The 25,371-nt window shown below is 45.9% G+C and overlaps 1 protein-coding gene across 1 annotated transcript; it reads left to right on the top strand.

Annotated features, from left to right (window-relative positions):
* Positions 1-291: 291 nt before the first annotated feature.
* Positions 292-21,663, top strand: LOC144179442 (trans-1,2-dihydrobenzene-1,2-diol dehydrogenase-like). The gene is made up of 7 exons (XM_077707797.1): positions 292-650; positions 4,330-4,441; positions 8,620-8,783; positions 9,819-10,071; positions 11,209-11,333; positions 13,137-13,287; positions 21,426-21,663. The coding sequence occupies exons 1-7, from the start codon at positions 558-560 to the stop codon at positions 21,518-21,520; spliced, it is 993 nt and encodes a 330-aa protein (XP_077563923.1). The 5' UTR covers positions 292-557; the 3' UTR covers positions 21,521-21,663.
* The last annotated feature ends 3,708 nt before the right edge of the window (positions 21,664-25,371 follow it).

The raw sequence follows: 25,371 nt of genomic DNA, 5'->3' as shown, positions 1-25,371 counted from the left end.
CTGCTCAGGAGATGAATTAAAGCGTTGTGTGCTAAAACCTAGCCCGATGTTTGCGACCACAACAAACGCCATTTTGCCGCCACACCACGGCTAAACAGCCGCAGCGGTCAACTACGCTCCTGCCGTAGGTTTTCTACCGGCGTACACGTCGTCGTTGGAGGCCGAACGAAGGCCACTCGTGGAGAGATAACGAGCAGCTGTTCTCCTCGCAGCAATTCGTGCCAACGCGTTCGCCGCCGCTCCCGGAAGGGCGGTGGGAAAGGAACGCTGTTGGAATGTGCCACAACAAAACAAATCGCTGGCGCGCCAAGCGAGGTTACATTCGCTCTCTCTCCGTCTGTCCACATTCACGGCGTCCTTACGGAAGCAATCCCTCCGCCCGCTTTCAAAAAAGCATCCCAAGCTCCGTACGTACTCAAATTTTTACGTGTGCAACGTCCCGCCTTAAGTACTGTGGTCTGCCGGTGTAGCAGAAAGATCGGAACGGCGTGGGTTGTGAAGAGCCAGTCTACCAGAAGGCAACACCGGAGACCAGCGGGTCAGGGACTGCGACAGGCATGGCTCAAACGCGGTGGGGAATCGTGGCGGCCGGACGCATAAGCAACGACTTTGTCGCCGCCCTGAGCACTCTGCCGAGGGAAGAACACGAGGTGAGCAGGAGGGCCGTTGTTTCAACTAGGCGGCTTCTTAATGGAAGGATATGAAGCTGTAACAGGCTACTTCCAACGCAAATTAAGCTGACTCATTGTTTGTGTTGAGCGTGTGGACGCGAGTGTGCTTCTGAGGAACGCCAGGCTTATACTGAAGAATATGGAAAATAAATCCCGCATTGCAAATGAAGTATCGTTGGAAATTACAGAAATGGACCGCACATGGACGGTGTAGTGCTCCTTTCAAAAAGCTTCCACGAGGAATAAATAATTCTGGTCTCTGTTTCCTATAAACGCTACTCATATCCCGGGTGTTCTTGCTGTTCTAATAGACGCCAATCGCGCAAAAATAAGACTAATATGGGCCGGCCTTCCTATGCTGCCGTTCTAGTAGCGGAAGCAAGCCTCATTTGGTTCGTCCGCATAATTAATGAATCCCAAATTCTAATTGCACGCTTCTTCAATTTCTGCTTATATTTCTAGCACATCTCTACGGGTATGTGGCGTGCTAACCTATGCACCGCTACCTCCGATTCTAAAGCAGCATTTTTCATTTTAACGATATTTTCAAGTTAGCATATACCGGAACACACAAAAGCTAGCTTTCCATACTCGCAACAGTAAACAAGCGCACAGCTGGGCCTATTTATTTTTTAGTGCTCGAGTACTAGGTAGGCCAGCCACAAGGAATGTGTGCACATACTCTGATGCCAGGTACAGCGTTACATATGGTCTGTTTAAGTTGATAGTTATAGCATTTGCAGAAGAGCAAATTTCGCGGGTTAAATAAAAACACCAGAGGCAGCTGATGCAGATAATAAGAAGTCTCCTTGAAGGGACACCGGTGTGAATCCGCCGAAGATTTATTGAGGTATTACTGGCCAGGCGACTTTCCATATGCATGTTGGCACAAGTCCAGCTCCTGTGGTGGGATCCGGAGCGGTAGTATACGTGGAGTACGCTGCGGGTATTACACAACCTCTATTTTTCTAAACAAGGCGCGACATAATCTGAAAAACGTATTTGAACAAAAAACCATGAGACCTGGAAAAAAATATTTGTTGGCTGGCTGGGGCTCCAGCTCCGGCTGAAAGCGTAAGAACCCCAGAATCCACCCCTTGGGGGGCCCAAATGAATAACGGGTGTGTTGAAAACGAACCAGTTGATGTCGCTAGGTGTGCAAGCTACAAGCAGTGCCTGTCTGGTACTCACTTGGAACAGTAATTAATAATTACGCGTTTGGTAGCTTGACAGATGTGACGTATTTTACCTATTTAGAAGTATACAGCCTCAGCTTATTGTAATTTTGCGGCAGTACCGTGTGGTAGGTTACCTGTTAAGGAAAAAAAAAACACCATGTACTGTTTGCAGCTTCCCCACCAACAATCCATTTGGGAGAGTTTTGAGAGACAGGTGTAGCCTGGCGTTTATTCAGTAGTGTCGCAGCCTTACCAAAACCCCAGAAAGCAGCACACTGCAACGAATTGTCCCTTCGCTACCGCTACGGTAGCATGGTGATCAGCAGTGAAGCGGTCGAGAAGTTTTAGGAAGTTTAAAGGTTAACAGGTTATATTTACGTATAACAGTTTCAGTTTCAGTTTATTGTAATCGATAACAAAGGTACAGTGCATGGTGATTGATATTACAGAAAGAGGTCCCGAAGTGCGGCACTGCGGTGGGACCTCTTGTAAATGAACAGCATGACAATATTACGTTCAAGCAATCGCAACAGAAGGAACTTAAAAAAGAATTTATGCGAGGATTATTGCAACATTACACAACACTGACACAGAATAACTTTGTTCACAAAGCAAGCACACGTCTCAGTTATACAAAAAAGTGCAAAGACAAAAGAGGCAAAAAAATGGTGAGAAATAGAAAAGAGAAAAAAAAATTGAGCATAAAAAAAAGAAAAAAAAGATCGAAGTCGTGCGAACTAATCAAATGAGAAGTGGGGGTCTTCGAGAATAAATTTAAGAATTGATTGTTTGTAAGGTGAGCGACCTAATTGATTTTTAGCATTAACAGGCAAGTTATTCCATAATTTAATGGTTGCAAATTCAACTGTCTGTTTACCATAGTTTGTTCTAACTTTTGGGAGTTAGAAATTATGTTGTGATGCAAATCGCGTCATGTTGTTGTTAGTCAGATCAGTTCTACCGATTATAAAAAGCACACTCTTATCAGTAACAAATCTATGGGCGGTCATTCCAAGATTATATAAAATAAGTTTATCCAACGGGAGGAGATCTAGGTGCCGATATAAAGAAGTGACATGGGAGTTGAAAGAGCTAAAGGTCATGATTCGAATGGCTTGGTTTTGAATGCGCTTCAAAGGGATTAAATGAATATCGTAAGTTAAACCCCAGGGTGAAATGCAATAGTTTATATGGCTGTAAATAAAAGCATAATAAAGCGTTAGAAGCGTAGGCAGGCGGAAATAATTTCTTGCCTTAATTAACACTCTGATCCCATAAGCCATCTTCTTTTTTAGTGAGTTTATGTGGTTAATAACAGTGACTGACACTTAACAACTACGAATTTCGAACAATACTCTCATAACATGAGATGAGAAAATATTCAATGCTACTTAACGTTCAGAAGAACTGCGAGCTGGGCGTGTTGGTACATGTTCATGGTGGGAAAAGCGCTATGGTACTATGGTCACTATGGTACTTAACGTACCATAGTGACCGGATGGTGAAGGTGTACCGGCGTAAGGACCCGATGACGGGCGACAAAAGTGAGCGGCACCGACTGCTTCCCCGTGAACCCTGTGAAGCGGCTTATATTTGTTTCAACCGAAACCATGGAGAAAAAAGCATATTCTGGTCCGATTTCTGCAGCCAAGTCGCGGAGACGTTTCCTAACTCCAATCAGCCATGTCCCCGCAACAGAGAAAGAAGCCAATCACTGACGGACACAAAGTTTGAAACCGAAGACGAGCAAATCGGGTAGAGAATTATAGCCGCAGATAAAGTAGTAGAGACAAAATACTCAAGTAAAGAGCGGAAAAGACAGGAACGGTCGTTGCGAATATTCTGCGCCTGTGTACGGGGCGAACGCCACGGCGCCTTCAGGACCCTGAAACCGAAGCTCTGCCACCCGCAGTAGCCCAGTCTTTCGGCTGAGGGGCGTGAAGACACAGGATACACGCGTTTCTTAGAAAAACGGGGCTTGGACGGCCGACGTGGCACTCGAACAACAACAAAACTACGGCTTCGAGACAATAAGATCATAACGAAGACAAGAGCAAGATGAGATAGATATTGATGAGAATGTTTATGATGGGAAAAAGATGAAGTCAGGGCAGCACTCATCATATACGTTGCGGTCACTGTAAAGAGCACTCGATGCCCAGAACGTGGTGATGTAACGTTGAGTGCTCACAATACAGTGATATACTTTCAGAAGTGTTTGGTGGCATTTGGACGAGCATAATAGCAACCACCCATCGCTAAGCCTGAAATGGTCGGTACAATCACTATTTGTTCAGATATCTGCCATTTCTTTATTCAGATAGGCTCAGCTGCAACTGTTACTACAGTTTATGGATGAGTAATTAAAAATCATTTAAAAGTAGCAGTGAGTCATATGTGGGCCGTGTCCTCAATATTACGGTTTCTGTTAAGCCCACATCTGAACATTACATTTCAACCCCGTTTCTTCCCGGATTCAGGTCGTGGCTGTGGCAGGAAGAAACTTCGAAAACGCGAAAAAATTTGCCAAACTTCATGGCATCTCCAAGGTGTACCCAACGTACGAAGAGCTGGCCCGCGATCCTGAAGTTGGTGAGTCAGCGCATGCTGTTCGTTTGTGATAGTTTGTGCTTCCTCTAATATTTTCTTCCAATTATATAAACTGCAAAAGCTTTATTCAGTCGCGATACAGGACCACTTTTAATATGCGCATATGTGTTTCCTAGTCAGTCCAGCCAGCCGTCATCTGAGTTTGCTATGGGTGTTATATCACAGCAGAAACCTACCTAAAGAACACAAAACCACCAAAAACCTAAATACATAACAGCAAAAATGAACCTACGTAGATGAGAACCACGGTGTCTAAAAATACTCAACAGAAATAGCCGAAACCGACATAGAAGAGGCGGAATCAGAAAAACGTATAAAAAGCAGTAGCCGAAACTTACCTAAAGGTAACAAAAATACGCAAAATTTCATTTATAAGGCATAAAAATGTCATAAGTAGATTATATGCGCGATAACAAATGCTAATCTTCAAGTGTGACAAACCGTTCAAAAATGGAAAACAAAAACGAAACAACCCGGGATTGGATTTTTGCTATGCAGGGTCAAAAATACAAGACCAAACGGTTCTGAGCAATTAAATTAAGTGCCACAAGCACGTGGATGTAGCTTGAAACATGCCCCCAAGATGGCGCCTTGCGTCGCTTGGCTGTGCTGACTAGGAAACTCCTATACGCCTTTTAATGTCGCTCTTGAATAAGGCAATAGGCGAAACGATTACGCAGGTCGCCACTGCATGTGCTGCTGTAAAATGTGATTTTAAGCACGAGCTAATGTCGCTGGTGGGTTCGGACCGGTCGCAGTGACTGCCGTTTTACACGAAATAGATATTGAATTGCTGCTACAAGTCTTGAACGCTATTTTCAAAATAGTAAGAAGCCAACACCTAAGGAATCAAAGTACACAAAAAATTGCTCTGAGAGATTATCACCATAGACTCCATTTATCGCCTCATCCAAGTACTCACCGGAAAAAAAAAATTTCTCAAGCAGCAATGTCTTCAAAGCGTGAAAAAATGAGCAGTTGATATTTTTCTTTCGCACACAAACCTTTTGCATATATTTCCTGGCGTTTTCAGGAATTTTCTACCTGCAGTGTGAGCGATATGCGTGTTGTGCGCTTTTCCTCTACCTTAAACAAATACTATGACCGTTATCAACAGTGTTTAATCTTTAGTGGAAATATAGTTCGTAATGCGGAATTCCTGTTTTAAACAGCGGCCGAGTTGCCACATTTCTTTTAGAAAAAAGGGCCGAATGTAGCTCCCGGGATTCTTCTCCCCCATTTGGTAACGCTGGTTCTGAGTCACTATCATCATCATAATCATCACCATCATCAGCCTATCTACGCCCACTGCAGGGAAATGACATCTAGCATAGATCTCCAATTATTCCGGTCCTGTGATAAGTCACTATACACGTGGGTAAGTACGAGCGATGAAGTTAAGCGGATTTCAATAACTAATGAGCCGCAGAACTTCTTTTGAATGTGAGAGATTAGCTCGCGCATACACGGGGTTACGCGTTCAAGGAAACCTGAGCCTGACCTTCTTTTGAAGTGCCGGAGGAAGCTCACAGTTTTGTCAGAAAATTTATCTGCTCCAGCACTTGCGCCAAAGTTTCGCCATTCTCCGGAACGTTTTACGCGCATGATCACTTTTACCAATCAGATTGCCGATATCACTGAAAATATTTTGCGCGGTAGAAAAATGGCGCTGTCTGGCTGAAGGCGGCAGCCCTATTTTAGTTGCAAATGTTCTGTATCTAGTGCAGCTACACAGGCTCTTGCAACGTTTCGCCACCGGCATGTTCAGCCAGGGCGCGGACCCGGCCACCTAAAGCACATGACAGAGCGCTTTTCGTACCCTCGAAAGAAGGCTGCGAGACAACTTTTTCAGCGGCAGTCATCCTAACGTGAGGATTGCTAACTACGCATACTGCTTCTCTCAGCTTTGCCATGGAAGTGCAGGAGAGCGTGATCTTTACGCTTTATTAAAGCAAAGCTTTACTACTGTCGTCCAGAAATTTCGTGGCGGATGCGCAAATGATCTTTTAACCGGAGACACGCCCCCCGCGAAACACCCCTCGAAGCGCATCGCGTGATTCGCCGGGCACGCTGTTGGCGCCTGCGGGCGCCGACAGCGGTCGCCACCGCCGCTGCGGCCGAGGCAGCCAACCACCCCAGCAGCCTGCATGCATGCGGTGCTGGTTCGTTTCGGGCAACATGACTCGTCTCGCGTCCGGTGAAGAACGGTGCGTTTGCCCCGGCGAACGCCGCGTTCGCCTGGCCTCCTTTGAGCGTTGCACGGAACCGAACGGGTTTGAGACGTGGTCGGCAATACAGCTATATCAATGGTTAACCAAGCGAAACCAAGACAAAACCAGACTAAGCCAAGCTTTTGCTTTGCATATCCAAGGTTAGCGGAGCGAAGCCGCAGTCATATTTTTAGGGAACTAGCAGAGCGTGTTCAGTCTGAGCGGGGACTCAGAATCGAAAAACAATAGTTTAATGGCCAAACCTTCTTATTACAGAGTTAAACTAGAGGTAACAGACGTGTATAGCGCACACGGAACAAGGAATAATAGATGACACAAAAGAATTGCATGTGATTGTTTTAATGAGGAGGAGTAAAGCGACGGGGCACAGTGCGCTTTGCTTTGCGCCATGCCCTACATGGTGCTGTTCTGCAGGGCCGAATGTGATTTACTCTGTATCCCGCACCTCAAAGCGACGCCCCATCCCCGAAATAGTTGTACTTGCATGCCAACACCGCGTTGCTTCAAAACGACGCCCCCCCTTTTTTTTTGGAGAATTCGGTCCCTGGTGAGGTTGAAGCCGCGGCGCTTATTCTAGCGACTGAAGCGCCCAGAAGCCCGTTGCGGTTTACGGCGACGAGGGCACGTGCTCCGAGTTGCTGCGCGCCACACCTTCTCGTTGGGTGGAATGCAGAGAAGCGAGGGAACACGCATAACCAGAACACGTGACTCGCATCCAGAGAAACGCTGTTTATATGTTTTATATATGTTTTAACGCTGTTTATCATTTGTTATGGCCGTTTACTGTTAGTGCGAACTTTTTTGTAGCTACAGTTTCATGCGTTTTTTAGGGGCGAGTCCCGGAGGATCTGGGGCTGTCGTCGCCTCCTGTCGTCGTAATCTCACGTAGTCACAGTATCCAAACACCGGACAATCGTTTTCGCGCTAGAACGTAACGTATTATAAAAGAAAAGTGTATCATAGATACAACTGGTTCAAAATAAACCAACATAATTTAAGGATTGGCAGAATGCTCCCTGTCCGCATCATCAATCGCCAATCATAAGCGGAAAGTGATTTCAGACGAGTTAGAAATTGTCTTAGAGCAAGTTATAATTGGAACCTATCGCCCTTCGACGCTAGGCGTGGTCCGGACGGGTGCTCGATCGAAACAAAAAAGGCACACTTAGCTTGTGCCGCGGCCTCTTTGATTACCGAGGACGAGCACTCAGGGCGAGGCGTGGGTATTGCACATTGACCTCAGAGGTCAACGCCCGCGTTGACCTCTGCCGCTACACCAAGCTGTTGTAGATGGGGCATGCAAAATGCTTAAATCCGGTTTACCTCGAGAGGGCGCCACTGCCTCGGCAACTGCGTGATTGCTCCTCCCACCGACGCTTCTGCCGCGCCCAACAAAGCGCGCGCCGTGTGGGAAGAGAGAGACAATCTTTGAATACACTTCTACACTGCATGCTTCGCGCCTGCCCAGGTTTCCCGTTAGTGGGCATGGCCCGGGACGTTGTCTGTGCCCGAGCAAACACGACTTGCGGCAATGCCAACATTATCGAGAATACTAAGCAGAGAAGGGCTGTATTTCTGGTTTCATTGAATTTTTCCTACCCAACTATATGATTATTGGCCCATAAGGCGACACTGAGCATCCGCGTTTAACTCACTTGTCATAATTAGGTAGTTCACAGTGCAGTTGTGAAGTCTTCGAAATCCCCATCGACTTTCAGCGCCTTGGCATCTACGGGAGTAGTATGGATCAGAAAACATCTCTAACTGTTGTTTTATCGAAAATTTCCTAACAAAAAGTGTATTACAATAGGTCGCAAGGAAGACTACCATTACGCATAGTTGAGTCGTGTGCTAACTTCTTCGCAGGTGAAGCACCTTCAGAGAGTGGAATGGCTCATGCTTCTTTTTTGTATTTTTTATGGCACACAGAGGTGGCGTACGTGGGTTCCCTCCACCCCGACCATTATCCGACCATGAAGCTGCTTCTGGAAAATGGCAAGCACGTGCTGTGCGAAAAGCCGCTCACCATGAACCGGCAGGACACCGAGGACATTTGCAGGATAGCTAAGGACAAGAAGCTGTTCCTTATGGAGGCAAGTGGGCAGGTGGAATGTGTACTGAACACCGAAGACACTCTTGAAACAACGCTGTAACAAGCGCGTTCGACATTTTTTGATGAAGATTGCCATTGAAAATGGCGCCGCTAAGAACACAAACACCACACAAGGGTAACACACAGGACCACGATGTCTCTTCTAATGCGTACATGTTATTTTTTCTGATGGACACAATGAGCTGATTATGTGCATTAAGGCGGGATAGTTATTGTGTGAGGATACTTGGAAAAAAAACAGCGCCAGAAACAAGACGAACAAGATGAGAACGATACGAGACGAAACGAGGCGAGGAGACGAACAAGACGAACGAAAAAAAAACAAGCATTGGGGTGACTGCCACATTATTTTTATTTTCATTCATTATGTGGTTTAACGCGCCGACCCTACAGAGCCAATGAGGGCTGCCATTGTGGATGGTTACAGGCTGATTTTCACCACCTGGGGATCTTTAAAGTGCGCCAGTATCTTCAACACTCGGGATTTTTCACTTTTCGCCCCCATCAGAAAAGCGGCCGCCGCGGCGGGGGATCAAACCCGCGTGCTTTTTAATTTTGAAGAAAAACGAGTGTGGGCTACGCACACTTACGCACATTCGCGCAAACACATGCGCGTGCGTCCACACACAGACACCAGTCCTGTGGTGTATATATGCAAATAGTACCGCATCAGCGGGAGAGTTGTTGGGTTCGCCTTGTCCCACTGACGGGCGCTTTCATTGAGGCACGAAAGTATACATGTCTTCTGATCTTGATATTTTGAAAGGGTAAAGAGGGTTATGTGGGGGCTATTTTTTTTAGTTATCTATCACAGCGTTTCTCATAGCCATGCGTAGCTTCGGTCCTCAGAGCCCAACTTAAAATTTGATGACAGGTCAACATGAAAATATACCAAACAAAGAACAAGACCTTAAGATAATCCTGAAAACATGTTTTGATGGGCCTCGGTTTTAGTAAAATGTGTTTTTTACTCTGTGATTGTTCTATTGGCGTGGTCGTGTGATGTGCCGTGCAGGGGTTGTGGAGCCGCCACCTGCCAACGTACAAGCACATGGCGGATGCCCTGAATAATGATGTCATAGGTGAACCTCGCTACGTGCATTCGTCGCACGGTTACCCCATGCAAGGCCTGGAGCGGGTGTTCCGGAAGGACCTTGGTGGCTCAGTGGTACTCACACTCGCCAACTACTGCGCGAACTTGGCACTTCAGGTGTTCGGAGCCGAGCTACCCCTCAAGATCAGTGCCGTCGGAGAGCTAGCGCCTGAGGGTAGGCTTGGCATTCTATTTCAAATTAAACTAATTATGTTTTTGTAGGGGCAAGAGGAATTTTTATTTACCGCCCTCACTTCAACGCAGTTACACGCATTTATTCCACTACTTTGTTTACTTTTTCACGAGAAGAAACCAATGAAAACCTTTCTAACCTAAATCACGTGTTTTTTCCTCACCTACGTGCTACTGATCACCTTCGCTATGAATTTAAAAGTTCGTGATGCCAACTTGCACACCTTTGAATACCCTTTCCTGAATATTCTGTCAGTTTGCAGCAACACATCAGTTTGACTAATGCCCCGAAGTTGCAGGCCTGGAGCGTCAGTTACGTTTGAGTGTAAGGCCTATCCACAGCCTTAGTCTAGAGTTGATCCCTTGTTGAACGGGGCAAGTTGGCAAGTCTTATAATTGCCATTCCCAGCGTAGCTGAGGAGAAGACGAAGAGGTGGTAGTTGATACAAGAGATGGCAAGAGTACCAATTAATTTTGTCCCGCACACGCACGATTACGACTACCTACATGCGTTGTTGGCGCTTTTATTATATAAAGATTCCGCTTTGTCGCAGATAACAGCAGCGGAGCCCAGAAATGCCTGACTAGTTGGGCTAACATTACTGGCTGCCCGGCAACTTTTAAACAGACCTGAGCAATCAAAATGGTGAAAGATATGACCACAGATTGTGAATGGTACGCGCAATGTAATACTGTAACAAGTGGAACAGGAAACACTTGATTTGCTGACTAAATGACTAAGAGTTCAAAAAAGAGCCGGTTGATGCCCTTACATCATGAAGGAGCCGGTAAGAAATATGCCTTTTTTGATTATTCGTACCCGAATGGCCATCTTATTTGAGATAAAAAAATACAAGAAATCATGCATTACTAATCAAGATTCGCTTGCTTTTCCCTCATCGACTTACGTGGAGGCGGCGCGTACAACAGAATGAGAAGCCTCGAGCACTTTCATGTCCCTGTTGCAATGTAGGTTTTGGAACCAACTTCTTGAGTTGTAATTTTCCCAACAAGCGCTATAGTGTTCCCAACGAAAACAGTATTCACACTGTGTAACAGAAAAACTGTAACTAGTGTTCAGTATCCCGAGAGATGCTTTCTTCTGCTCGTTTCCTCGCAGGAGTCGATCAGCATGTAGCAGCAGTGATGGAGTTCAGCAGAGGCCGGCTGGCAACGTTCGCGGTGTCGGGTCTCGTCAGGCTCCCGTCAAGAGCAGAGATTGTCGGCACAAGAGGCACCATCACTGTAAGGCCCTCTCACTGCACTCTGTTAGTTTCAATAGTCGTATGAAGACCTGTAGCAGACATGTATAAACGTAGTGAACATGTAGGCCTGCTGCAGTTAATGGCAGACCTTCCACAGTCAAAAAGAGCTGTCATTTCAGTTTGCGTTGTGTTGTAGGGCACTTTTAAAGCTGATGCCCTGTAATTTTGCTTTAAAATCGTGGTTTTAGAACGTGGAAAAAATGCCCGGTGGAAGCGTGGCACAAGCTTCGAGGGCCATACTTAATCATATAGCATTAAGTAAGGGCCGTATAAATGCGAACGTAAGTTATCGAAGCGTTCCTTTTGACGTTTTGCGTTCGGAGTTATATGTCATTCAAGGTATATTTCACCAAGGTTGATGTCATTCATCGTAGATGCGTGTTGCTTCTCTTAGCTTCCGCTCTTTATCACAGTACTAGCTTCCATTAGTTTCTTCCATTATTTCCACTCTACTTATCAGCAGTGTAGCAGTCAGTGCGATAGTTAAAACGCTATAATTATGTGTTCTCTTATCACCTTGTTCGAGTGAGAGGTTCAGGTCGTTGCAATTGGGATTGTAATCTGAAGTGGGGACACTATCACTGATTGTTTTGGTGGGGTACGCATACTAGGCAGCCTACATCTGCTCGGAACGCCCTGGTCAAGAACAGCGTCATGCGAGTGGTCTAGGCAGGAACATGCTTATCTTAGGTCTTAAAAAGTTTTACTGTTCAAATACAGAACCTATTCATCTAGGTTTTAAGGGTGCCAGAGCACCCCTACATTTATGGAGGTTGCATGTGAAGGGACTATCAGATACTTTTAGAGTGCGTCTGGTTCTTTTTTGGTTGAAGGAACAAAAAAGAAAAAAGGGCACTTTGTGGGTACCAGGAGTATACTTCAGCATCCGGATAAAAGTATGCAAGTTGCAATACCTCGTGAATTATTTCGACCTTTTTTCAATGCCTAGGCGAATACGTTTCTCACTGCGATAATTGGTGGGGATAATACATGGTTTAATTTATTTAGGATGACAGGGAAATCACTGTTTTATTACAAACCATTCAAATTTTGACTACATTTAAAGCTATGGTCACCTCAGATATTAGAGTTACTTGTGAGAGACCATACATGCATAAATGCTGTGCTAATATGTTAGTACGTGCCATAATTCGTAATGAATACAGCATTACACATGCTTACCAGCGAAAGTTGGCCGTTATGGCTTTCGTGGTTGGTGGCTTCTTTAGGAAAATTCTCTCTGACGCGAGTGCCGGCTCCTCTTCTTATAACACAGCAAATGAATTGGTTAAAATGTGAGAGTGCCAATTTAGTTTTTATCAGAAGGCATTCGATGGAGGCCAACACATGTCTTGTAGAAAGTGTTTCATGTGTGGTCATCTTTATATAACGCGCAGAATAAATCGTTGACAAATGTTTAGACTATCGTTGAACTAGTGCTTGGAGGACGAGACGACAATAGTTTGAGTATTGTAAATAAATCGGTTCAATAATTCATTGGAGACTGCCCTTGAAAAACCGTCCTAGTTGTCTGTCGAGCTTTTGTGCAAATATATTTCAGACAGTGTTGGCTTACGCCTTCACACGGGAAATTTGTCGCCATCAGCATATGTGCAGAGCGGAAATCGTGCAAATAAAGAACGGTTCAAATTAATGCATACTTTTTCGCACTAGTACCAAGCAGCGGATAGGTCCTGATCGCTGCCATTCTGAAGTATGTCGTCAGTTTGCATCTCGTTATTGAGATCATTGGTAACAATACTCACTCTTTTATGCCCTCAAGCTGCATCCGCCATACTTTGCTTCTACATGCATCGAGACGCCAGCTGGAAAAATCGACACGCCGTTTCCCACAGTCTCTGTGCCGCTCAACTTTCCAAACACTACTGGACTTCGGTACCAGGCGGAAGAGGTCCGGCGCTGCCTGCGGGAAGGTGAGGCCACATCGGAGTTACGATTTGTAGGTTAATCAAGAACAATCGTGTGTCCAGACGTGGGGAATTTTATTGGCATTACCGTGTCTTTCCCTTACCACTTCGTGTATATTGGTGTTTGATTCCGACATGTATGAAAGGGCGAAAAGTTTAAGACTTCTATGCTCACTTGCCTTTTGGGGCATCGGGAGCATATATTTTTCCTGCCGCACTGGCGAAGTCGCTAAGAGGTTGTGCTGCAGAGGCCATGGACGCGGGTTCGATCTTGGCCGCGGAAGATCGTTTTCCAATAGAGGCGACAAACGAATACACCCGTGCATCGACATTTGACACATGACAGTTATCCCCACGTGGTCGAAATTAAAATCGAGAGCCCTACAGCTGGCGCTGTAGCCCAGGTGTAAGCGTGGATGCGTAAAACGCACCAATTTTGAATTTTGTTGATGGACAGCTCATGCTTTGATGCATTCATACGGAAATCGTCCTCCCCTGAGGCTTATTTACGTTCTCTAACAAAAATTTTACACACCCGGAGAAAGCAAACTGATTTCTTGGGTTTGACGCGTACACACAAGTTCCTAACAAAAATTCTCTCCCTCTGTCTCTCTACTGGTAAGATGTAGCATTGTTCTGCATTCACTCCACAAGTCAGCATGATCCTGTGGTAGTTTGGCGATGTGCGCGAACTTTCAGTACAACTTAACGAGTTTATATTGCATTCACTCCACAAGTTAGCATGATTCTGTGATAGTTTGGCAATGTGAGCCAACTCTCAGTACTATTTAACGAGTTTGTATGAGTGCAAGAATATTTTTACGAGAAAGAATAACACCTGAGATGAGGACCAGTTTTAAGAATTTTTTTCTCGTTAGAGAACCAGTTGCTCGTTTTTCAATAAATTTCACTGCAACACAATGCAGATATTATTTTGAGGCGTAAGACATAGATGAAAGTTTCATTTTACAACTTTCTGATCGACATCAACGCGTGGCAATCCTTGGTTTTTATTCTTCTTTCAAACCAGTCTCTTGTGGTGTACTAGAAGGAAGTGTTCTTGGTCCCTTACTTTTCTATTTGTATGTCAATGACATTGTTACAATTCCCTGTGACGCCACATGTCTGTTCTATGCAGACGACAACAATCTTTTTGTTTCCGGCAGTGATATCGAAAAAATTGCGTTAAAAGCGCAAATAGCACTTACGAATATTTTCGAATGGTCCAACACCAACAGACTTAATATTAAAGCGGGTAAAACTAACGCAGTTTTATTTAAAGGTAAGGACAAAGCTAAAAGGTGGAAAGTACATTAACATTAGGGGGCACGCCTCTTGAAATGGTTGACAATCGTAACATACTAGGTGTTACCTTTTCTCGCAGACTTCACATGGGAGTCTCACGTTGAAATATCAGTTAGATCCCTGTCATCCACCGCTGGTGCGACATCGCGATGTCACCATTTCCTATAAGAACACATTAAGCTAAAAATCTACAACACCCCATTTGCTACCCACATTAACTACTGCCACCTAGTTTGGTGAAAATCTACTATGGGTAACCTAGATTTAATAGCGCGCGTTCAGAAGGGCGCACTTTGGTTCATTTGAAATGTCCGTTTCAGAGACCGCAGTGCACCGCTATTTTCCCGACATGAAATCGTTAGCGTAAAAAATTTCTATGATTTTCGCCTACTTAATTCGTAAGTTTTTTGTAATCACAAATTCAGAAACTTCATTAGAACAACATCACGTATCACTCTTCAAACAAGCGACTCGCGTACACGCGGCGGTGACAGGTGGCTCGTTCCCTTCCGGCGCACAGGGTATCTTCTACAGTCCCTTAAACATTCATAGCCCTCCGTCTAACAAATTTCCAACAGATGCATTGGACTACAGCATATGTGCAAAGACATTTCTGCGTAAATATTTTGTGGCCACATAGCTGTTTCTCAGCAGTGTGTTTCATTTAGTTCTTGTGCATACAAACTTCAGATGTCATTTATACATAAACAAACGTACTGTTTTTAGGCATGTCGGGGATAGTTTCACGGAAGTGCTTCATGTTTTTAGCTCTAGAAACTGTGAAAAGTAGGTTTTTTAATTATTTCTTGAAGTCATGATGCAGCGGGGATTAAATAATTCTTACTTTGTGCACTTCTGTTGGTTTTTATTGTTTGTTTTGCATTTTTCACACCGTGAACTGTGACATGCCTTCGTTAATGTATAGAGCTGGTTCTGGTATATTTGAGAATTGTGTTTATTGTATCTATGCAATTTTTCCGTAGTTACCTGATGTCCGTCCTGAATAATATTATTTATGAATATACTTAAAAGTCTGTGCATTTGTACACTGTTGTTCGTACATATATGTATGTACATGCGTATTCGTCTGTTAATTTTACGTGCATGATAGCGTGTGTATGCTTTGCCGTTGCCAAGCAGCTGCTGTGTATACGGGCTGCCAGGCACCCTTCAAGTGATGGCTGACCGCTTTTTCGCCTGGTGGACTTCCCCCTCCCCCCACCCCCATTTTCCAAAGGCGGAAAATAAACTAGAAGCATGGCCCATTGAGCAAGTAATCCGGAGTGAGCATTGGCGACCGGCGTTAGCGTTTGTGAACGAGAGAGAGACGGAAAGCGGGAGAGAAGAGATAGGGTTTATTGCCTGAGAGGGTATGTATGGCCTGGTGAGGAACAAGCGGAGCACGACGGAAGAGATGCCACAGTGTAAGATTGCGCTGGTTGTGCAAGGTTCGTGAGGTTAGAAATCACTTCAACTGGTAGAGTTCATGTAGCAGTTCACGGGATCCGTGATGAAACAGGTACACAAGAAATATTGTAATGGAAGCCGGCTAATGTTATCAAAGAAGGGTGTATTGAATAGTTAAAGGAACACGGTTGCAACCGGCGTAAACCTGAAGGCGACATTAGCTACTCGAGCCGCAAGGGAGGCTTCAGCTACCGGTCCAGAGCTACCTATAGCGCGCGCTCCCACTGCTTGTCAGATGTGACTACAACTAAAAAAAGATCAAATGGGCATCTCCACATGGAGTAGGGGTGTGTGGCACGTATACGACAGGTGGAGCAATAATGTGAGAGTTACAGGGAGGCATCAGTGTGCTGAAGTACAGCTCTGCATGGTTGGGTATCGGTTTGAAGATGTCGCCGGGTACGCTCTTGCGCATGGGTGAGCAGAGGATTTGCGAGTGGATGTTTACGGCAGGCGAGGCGGCAATAAGTGGCGATAACATAAAACGTTCCTACTCATTTTACGCGGATCTGGCCTCATGTTAGGCGACAAGGTTGAGGCCCGCTCAGATCGTGACTCCATGAGTGACACCATGGCTGGCTTGTTTTCCCCAAGGCTGGCTTGGGCCGGATCGAGAACAACTTCACTCACGAGGTTGGGGGATTCTGTGACAGAACTTTGAGTGCAAGCGGCGATATGCGTTCGCGAGCGAAACTTTGAACGGCCTATTTGGAATCAGAGATCACTGGGGGCCGTCCTGTTCGCAAGTGCCAACGGTTCTGCCATCTCCTACGCTTGTACTGGATGGTGTTGCGAACTACCAGGGAGTTGATAAGAGAATCGTCGGGCTTCTTGATCGCCGCCACAGCACTGGCGTCGTGATGACGGGAATCGGCGGCATCTGCATATTAAACATCCGCACAGATTTAAATACGCTTTCTTAGAGCTGTTCCCTCAGTGATCTTCGGGCCGCGTTAGGCATCAGGTGCACGCTGTGGGGCAGAGCCCAAACAATGAGGTTAGCGTGGATGGTGTGATGGTAGGGACTTTCCTGCGTAATTCTGGTGGGAAATGGAGGCCGAGGAATTCTAGAATGCACAACAAAAGTCGTCTAATTTTTTCTCATGTTGCCCTCTCCCCGAAAATAAAAATAACGCGTTAAAAAACACCTCCGCCAGCACTGCTATGGCAGGTTTGCAGCGAATAAAGAATAAATGAATAGGGGTTACAATGCAAACATACTCTTTGCTGAAAAAGCCAATTTGTACAATGCAAACGTAAATACTCCCACATATTGGTTCGGTTAGGGTTAGTTCGTAGCAGTTCGGCGAGTTCGTACTCATATGGTAACGCACGTCTACATGCGTACGGAACGGGCACATAAGCCCACACCATACGAAAATGCCTTACAGCATGCACTAGAACAAGAGAGGGGCCACCAATCCTGCCATGCACACCGAAAGCACTGGAACACCAATTTTAAATCTCGAACACCACACACTGGTTGACGACATCGCAGCAGGGGCACAGCACTGAGGAACAGCGCCCAGAAGAACCACGCAGCGTAGGACGGCGCAGTCATGGCGACCTCAGGAACGTCACAAAAGGTTTAGATGAACACGAGTTCAAACACTCTTCAGCACAGGCTTCGCCTCCAGGCTTAGCTCAAAGGTCGAAGGGGAAGGCTGATAGATGCCATATGCAGAGTATAAAGGCACTGGCTACTGGAAGGTCAGATTCACTGCTGCGAAATGCCCGGCATGATATTGCCAACAAACTCTACCAGTCCTATGAAAATTTTCATTGATTCAGCGTTGTCCAGTGCCTGTTGCAAATGAGGAGGTTCCAGTGGGATGCGAACGACGCAAATTAATCGTGACACAAGGAATACTATTTTTGCACAATCCAGGAGATAGTGGCTGATGGAAGGAGCACGGTGACCGTAGGAGCACCTGTTATTGTGCAGCAGTTCAACCTGGTGGGAATAATGGGGGAACCGTCCATGTCCGGTGAACAGTAGGGCGAGTGTTTTGGGCGAAGGAAAGTAGGAAGGTATGGACAGAACACTTGGAACCCATCGAAATAACTCAGTGTCTGCGTTGCGGAGCTCTACCTACGCTGCCACTCCAGCCGACGTGTCCTCAACATTCGTGTTCTTACAATTCGCATCGAAATACGGTCCCTCTGCGTATTTACCCCTGGTTGCCGCCCTTGTAGCCACGAGATCGGCGAGCTCGCTGCCCTATATCCTGGAGCGGTAAAGTGGAAGAGGGAGACGGGAACGGAATAAGCCAGTGATTAATAGCTGGCTAAAATTTTATGAAGTCTCAGGACTGTTCACGAATTTCAGGGAATTCTAGGGTGTACAACACAAGAAGGGTAGTAGCTGGGTGGGCAATCTGATTGAGCAGATGTGCTTTTATCAGCTCCCCTTTCTACTGTGAACATAGATAAGTTTGCCATTGGTAGGCGGGGTTAATTGCAGTGCGCTTTACTGGCTTTCGGAATGAGGCAATTGTTTTTTTTACATTCGGTGACGCTGGAGGGGGAAGGTAAGGAAGGGAATACGTGATCACGATAATGACAAAGGCCTCAATCAAGCATAGCTTCTCCTCTCTTGTAGGCCATGTAACCGGTTAGTGATCGGTTTATAGGTAGGATTGTTTGTACTACCTGTTAATTTAACTGACATGTATTTGCCCTGTTCTGCTGTGTCAGCATTCTATGAATTTTGGCGGTGCGTACCTCTGGGATCGGGCAGTCACCGATTGAAATTTTAACGTACTAAATTTAATTTAAAGATGGAGTTTTAGCCCCGCGTTTTGTTCGCAGGAGAGTCAATTACGACTTGGTAGATGAACACTTTAATCCAGCCAGTTTATCTTCCACCGCAACTACTGCATGTCTGGTTCGGACTGCTTCTTCTATGAGTGCAGCACTGCCTCCTGTGACACAGGGCGTTATGTCTGCATTGCACATAGGCCCAAGTGCATGAGGAGTACATGTCTCAGCTTACTTTGATTGTTGATTATAGCCCAATTGAATAGCAGTGGCGATAGCGCATCCCCATGTGGTGTGCCATCGATGGTAGCGGCATTCCGTTTAATCTGATATCGACTACTTGGATGAATGACTTGGGTGCCGTCCGGAAGTCGTGCATATACGTGCGCTCCTCCGGATTGATTGACGCTATACCATACAGTATTAGGGTGTGGTGGGACATTCTGTGAAAGGCCTTGGTCAGATCTGGGGTTTCGGACGGTTGCAGTGTCCAAAATATAGAAGAGGTGACGACTAATAAGGATAATTGAAGGACGGTGTCTTATGTGGATAAGGATGGTCGCAAAACCGGTGAAGATATTGAGAGAGATTGCCTCTCGTCGTCCCTCGTTTACGTTTTGCGCTTTGAACGGCCTTGCAATGGAATACCAACTTGCCCAGAAATCCACCTTGATCAGTTACATTTCCGGTAATGGGATTCGGAATCGCGCCGGCAGAGTTTAGATATCACTTAGGTGGGCGAAAATGATATGCTCGAACTTTTTTCCGGTTTACCACAGGTCGGAAATTGGTCTGGGATATTCAATAAAAAGGCGCTTCCGTTTCATTAGAATGAGGGTCATTTTTGTGTCTTTACAGGACGTTAGTAAAGAGCCTTGCTTTTAGGAGTGACGGCGGAAATGAAGTTATCGGCGAGATTTCACAGAATTTGATTAATAACGCTACTTGGTCCTTCTGGTGCCTGGGTTAGAGTTTGGGGATGCCACCCCGTGACGTCGGCGTTGAGATCTGGGTTCATGAAACCCCTGTATGATGGTAGCTAGTTTCAGAGGGTAGAGAAAGATTGCGTACTTCATCCAGCAAATACTTGTTCGTACCTGGCAAGTTGTGAATGATAGAGACGAGGTGATGATCTTGCTGAATTTATTGTGACTGAGGAAGAAATTTAGAAAGTAATTTAGGAGGAACTGCGTCATTTTCATACTTCCAGTCTATTTCATTTTTTCGCATACCGGGCCCCACTGATTGCGGGAGTAGCGGGCAGCATAGTCTTCAATATAGCTGTTTAAGGCCACCAGTGCAAGTCGAAGATAGTAAATACGTTTGTTTACCATCGGCGTTGTACGCTCTTCTATGTATCCCACATGCGTTGCAGGTGAAAGTCGACACTGCCGGATGGAGGTTTTGGATCTATTAGCTTGCTAGCCGACTGCGGGCCCAATTCTTGAGTCTATCAGCATTCATCACAGGTTATACGAAATTGAGCTGGGCTCGGCCCTTTCAGAACCTATCCCAGTTGACAATATGGGACTGCCTAGGTTGTGTTTTCCCGGAACGGGTGTTAGTGATGTACGTATGGATGAGATAATGGTCGCTCCTTAGTGCAGCGTGAATGCAGCGCCATTGAACATTTTTGATGCTGGATGAGAGTTAGTCGCGGGAGAAGTTCGATTTGACACTGTTACCTATTCTATCGTGTAGGAGAGGGTTCGATTCCAACGGGAGACGGTGAGCTTGCCCCTAACCCCAGAGCAGGCGACCTTTCTTTGCCAGTAGAATTTAGTGTGTTGTACGTTTAACTCAACGCGTTTATTAGCCCTTGATTGGTGGTCTACTTTTCTGTTAGAGAGAATAGAAGAATAACGGCGTGACCGTGTGCTTTGAAACTGCTGTATGCACCATAAAATATTAGGTTTAGTGGCGGTGTGCTTTGTAGGGGTGCAAGACTATCAACTGGTGGCCGATATTTAAGCTTTCAATTCGATTCTTCAGCAGAAGAACGAACGGCTCCTACATAATTGCGCTGTGTTTAAAATCACAGGCCTCGATCGCAGCAATAAAAAGAAATTAAAAAACCGTGCGTCCAGGCAACTTCTCGTTAAAAAACGAGCTCGTGCAGCTGTGACTGTGACTGTCTGCTGTGTTCGGCGGCAATAAAACACGGGCTGTCCGGTCCTCGCATACCACGCAATGGCAACAAATACTCGCAGCACAAAACTCCAAGAAGCCCCCAGTGGCGTGCAACTGAACTTTATTGCTTTCATCGTTACATCCCCTAAGAGGGAGGGCGTAGGTGTCCTCCGAGTTTATTATTCTAGCATATTCTAGCACACACATAAATGTTGCAACAAATATATTTTTGCTTTCTTGTAATAGGCATCCATAAATATTAATTAAAAGCACATTTTCCTCGTACAGAATAAATATTAATTTTGCGATATTTAAGCGTGTGGATGAATGAGCAAGTATCTGGCGCAGCTGCCATAGGTCTACTACAACCGTAATTGATTCGGCCGCTCCAAAGCCCGGATTTTTATATTGGTGGAATAGGAAGTTGGCGAAATCGTTGTTATTTTGAAGACGTGCTGGAATTTCTGTTCATCTCATCGCAGGTCTGCTGGAAAGCCCAGTCATGACGCACCGGGATTCAGCGCTGATTGCCGAAATACTGGACGAAGTGCTGAAGCAAGTCGGCGTCGAGCACTAATTCAGGATTGGAATATCATGGCGACGACGCAGCGTGTGGACTAAAAATAAACATAAACATACCAAACTTCCGCAGCGGTGTGGAAGAAGCTGTACTGACCCCACACTACTAGTAGGCTACAATGCTGGTTTTTTTTTTGCAGTTTTTTTTTGTTTTTGGCGTAAGCTGCCCTTCCAGAACCAAACACGGAATTACTCGTGAGAATCTCGTGAGTACAAAATTGCCTCAGCCACTAAATATTTTTGGAACCCCGGCGAACGCCCATAGAAGCACATGTATTTTCTATGTCGCGGCACCGAAACGTTTTTCGAAAGCAATCCTGCATTAACAAAATTCGCTGAAAGTCCGGCCGGCCTTTTACCTAAAAATTTCTGGATGATAGCGACAAAAAAGTGCTCAAATGGACTCATAGTGCCCAAGCTTCTGCCACAGTGCACTTGCATGGCCGCCGCCACATTTGTTTACCAAAAAAGACTGTGCAATAGGCGGCTGTGGTGGCAGCCTCGCAGCGATGCCGCCAGCATGGAGTTTCATACTAATACTAGAGGGAAATCTGTCACTGCAGCAGTGGGACGCCATGGGTGGCGCCAGTGCCGCTAGCGACGTTCCTTTCGTACTTGGCTTAGCTAGCTATATGGCTTCTTTTTTGTCTCGAAGGCAAAATCAACAACAAAGGGTAACGCTTGTTCATCGTGCATGAAGCTTCTACATAATCACTGACAAATTATTCTTCTTGGAGATTCAATTTTACAATAACAAAACAAATTTGATGAACCTTCTGCACTAATATTGTTGCTTTTTTGCAGCCAGAATCAACTTTTCAGCCTGTTCATGAGCCATGCCAAGCACAAGTGGAACGTGCCTGTATAGTGCCTAGAATAGTGCCTGTATAGTACCTAGGTCAGTATATTCTAGGCACTATAGTGCCTCCCGGTACGCGTATTCCCAAACCATATCCCGTAGGGGCCCAGGCCGACTACACCCCCTAAGCAGGGGCGCAGCCAATGAGGTTAAAAAATTGCAATTTTTTAACCTCCTTGGACGCAGCACCGTGACGTCTCTACCTATATGTGCGCGACTTCATGCAAGGTAGATTTTTTCTTTTTTCCCCCTCCCCTCGTTTCGGCTGCTTTGCGGGCGGCCGATGGTTTCGCTCCGCGGGCAACTTGTGTTGTACTATTTATATTTTTATTCCTGCTATTTCTTGTTTATACATTTGTATACTTTTTTGCGTGTGTGTCTTACAGTTGAGGCACGAGCTGTGACACAATGCTGGCGAATTAAAAGGCCAGACACTACAGAAATATATATATGTGGTAGCTAAAAATGCGTCGCAGGAAACAGACACAAACTGCTCATCTATACGCATCAGTGGATCTCTAAAAGTGACAATTTTTTGCGGCTATTTGGACTCCGAGATCACTATCGCAAAAATAGTGCACCAAGGAGATAACTTTTTTACTTAGTTTTATCTCTGCTGCGACTACCGTGGCTTCAAGCTCACGGGCAACTACTCATTGGTCCCAGCGAAAAGAATATACGTATCTGAGTGAGTGTAACGCTGCATTAAATGAGAGGCCATGGGGCCCTTGGGGAGCAAGAATGAGGAGAAAAGGGGAAGGCCACAACTCGCACAATGAACACAGTTGCAGTCTTGGGGTCCTAATCGCAAAATGAACACATTAAAGTCAGTCAGTGGCAGCAAAACGCACAGTTCACACTTAAATGTACAGTTCACACTGTGGACAATGCGGTTCACACTGAAAACAGTGCACGCTGCAGACAGTTCACATTGTATACCGAACGGGGAAGTCGGCCAGGCTGCTACACCAATTTGTAGGGTCTGTTTTCAAGGGCGTACTCGGTAATTGCTTCTAGTGCGGTGGGATCGTCACGGACCCGACTAACATGTTCCTGTTCAGTCGAAGGGGCGGGAGCTAGAGTTAAAAGCTGGGGGCGATTACGGTCGAATAATGGACACAGCCAAATTAAGTGTTAACGATTTGGTGTGCCTTCCTGATTACAGGGGGGGGGGGGGGGGGTTGGGGCATCAGCGCCATTCGGATCCTGCTGGAGCTGTCTATTTATAAATAACGTATCTTATGCACCAAAATCTCTGTGTGCATGAAGCACAAATTGTTAAAAATAACTAATCGACATTGGCAACAGCGTGAGTGGTAGCACGCATGATTACTGATATCAAACTCGGCCTGGTGGCTTCAGTGAAGAGACTGTGGTCAATAGCCCTGTACAGAACACATATGTCAAACTCCTCGATTACTTCAGTTGCTGTACAATCCAACTATTACTTAGCCCTTGGTTGGTATATATTTTCGATATTGTTTCCCTAAATTGTTATGACCAGCAGTGCAAATTATGCAGAATTCATGACCGAGTGTAAAACGTGTACGTTTGAGCTGGTGTCTTTCTTATCAATGTATCACCCTTGCAAGAACGATTCACACCTTCCATTGCTGTTAACAAAATGTCAATGTTTTCCTTAGTGGCACTGTTCCTGATAAAGAATAATGCAATGAAGTTAATGTTAACGAAATTCGATGTAATAGTGCTTATGAAAGTGCCAAAATGTAGCAGCTCATGCAGCTGTAATATTTCGCAAGAGTAAGACAGCTTGTAAATGTAGTCATGGTTAATTGCCTGCCTTTCTTGTAATCCTTACCTGCAGCACCGAATCGTGTTTTGAGGTGTGTATATAGTGAAAGAGCACCCAACTCAATTGTATACCCTTCTGTGTGCTGTAGAATGAGCTTTCAATGAGGGTGTTTGCTTTCCGAACCGTGTATAATTGCCACATGCGCGTGAAAGCGTCCATCCGCGCGCGCGCACTTCGAGCACCGAGTCGAGCGCTTATCTAGGAACACGATCGGAGGTCAGCGTTAACTTGCAGGTGCGCAAGAAGAGCGCGGAGAGATCAGGGGCTCAGGTACAAAAGGTTAGCTTCTACCACATGTGCGTCAGCTTCCTCAGCGCCGCAGGCCAGCCCCGCCCACGGAGCGAAACCATCGGCCGCATGCCAAGCAGTCGAAACGAGGGGAGGGGGAAAAAATCCACCTCGCATGAAGTCGCGCACATATAGGTAGAGACCTCACGGTGCTGCGTCCAAGGAGGTTAAAAAATTGCAATTTTTTTAACCTCTTTGGCTGCGCCCCTGCTTAGGGGGTGTGGTCGGCCTGGGCCCCTACGGGATATGGTTTGGGAATACGCGCCCGGTACATGACGGAGCGCTCGCCGAAGCGCGACTCCCCTACACAGCAGATTTCCCTCTAGTATAGTAAATTGGTATGAAACTCTATGGCCGCTAGAAGCGGCACATGGTGACTCGCGGGACGTCTTTGGCTTGGACTGCTCTAGCCGGCTACTACTCTGCCGGATTCTCGTGTTTTTTCTTTTGTGTCTCTTTCAAAAGTGTCCTTTTCAAAAGTCTTTCTTTTGAGCGAGCCCTGATTGGCTAAAAACAAACAACCGGATGTGACGTAACGCCAGCGCGCGGACCTACTGCGTTTGACCGCTGCTTCTTCGAACAGGCGATTTGAATTTAAACAGACGGTTTTTGGAAGCAGTCATGAATGCGCCCATTATCGCCTTGTTGGTTGCTCGCCGGCAGAACAAGCGGTCGAGAAGCAATGTAGACGCGTTTGATATGCCCCGAGAAGCATTTCGGCAGCATTTCCGCCTCAAAGGGAACCGTGCGGTGGCTGTGCGACGAGCTCCGGGAAGACTTGGTAGGCGGACGCGCGGGCTCAGCGTCGAGGAGCAAGTGTTATGCGCCCTTCGTTTCTTCGCTAACAGTGGCTTTCAATTCAGTTTATTCAGCATTATTTTTACATTCA

The sequence above is a fragment of the Haemaphysalis longicornis genome, unplaced genomic scaffold (assembly GCF_048455015.1).
Source record: "Haemaphysalis longicornis isolate Haplotype H1 unplaced genomic scaffold, Haemaphysalis longicornis Haplotype H1 scaffold_4, whole genome shotgun sequence".
In the NCBI taxonomy this organism is placed as follows: Eukaryota; Metazoa; Arthropoda; class Arachnida; order Ixodida; family Ixodidae; genus Haemaphysalis; species Haemaphysalis longicornis.
The sequence above is the reverse complement of the archived record's forward strand: the minus strand, read 5'-3'. Positions and strand labels throughout refer to the sequence as shown.

Bases quoted from the DNA above. Each gene is read 5' to 3' on its own strand.
- LOC144179442 (XM_077707797.1), top strand. From the start codon at position 558: ATGGCTCAAACGCGGTGGGGAATCGTGGCGGCCGGACGCATAAGCAAC. The intron at 651-4,329 runs GTGAGCAGGAGG...TCCCGGATTCAG, and splicing joins TGCCGAGGGAAGAACACGAG to GTCGTGGCTGTGGCAGGAAG. The intron at 4,442-8,619 runs GTGAGTCAGCGC...TATGGCACACAG, and splicing joins GGCCCGCGATCCTGAAGTTG to AGGTGGCGTACGTGGGTTCC.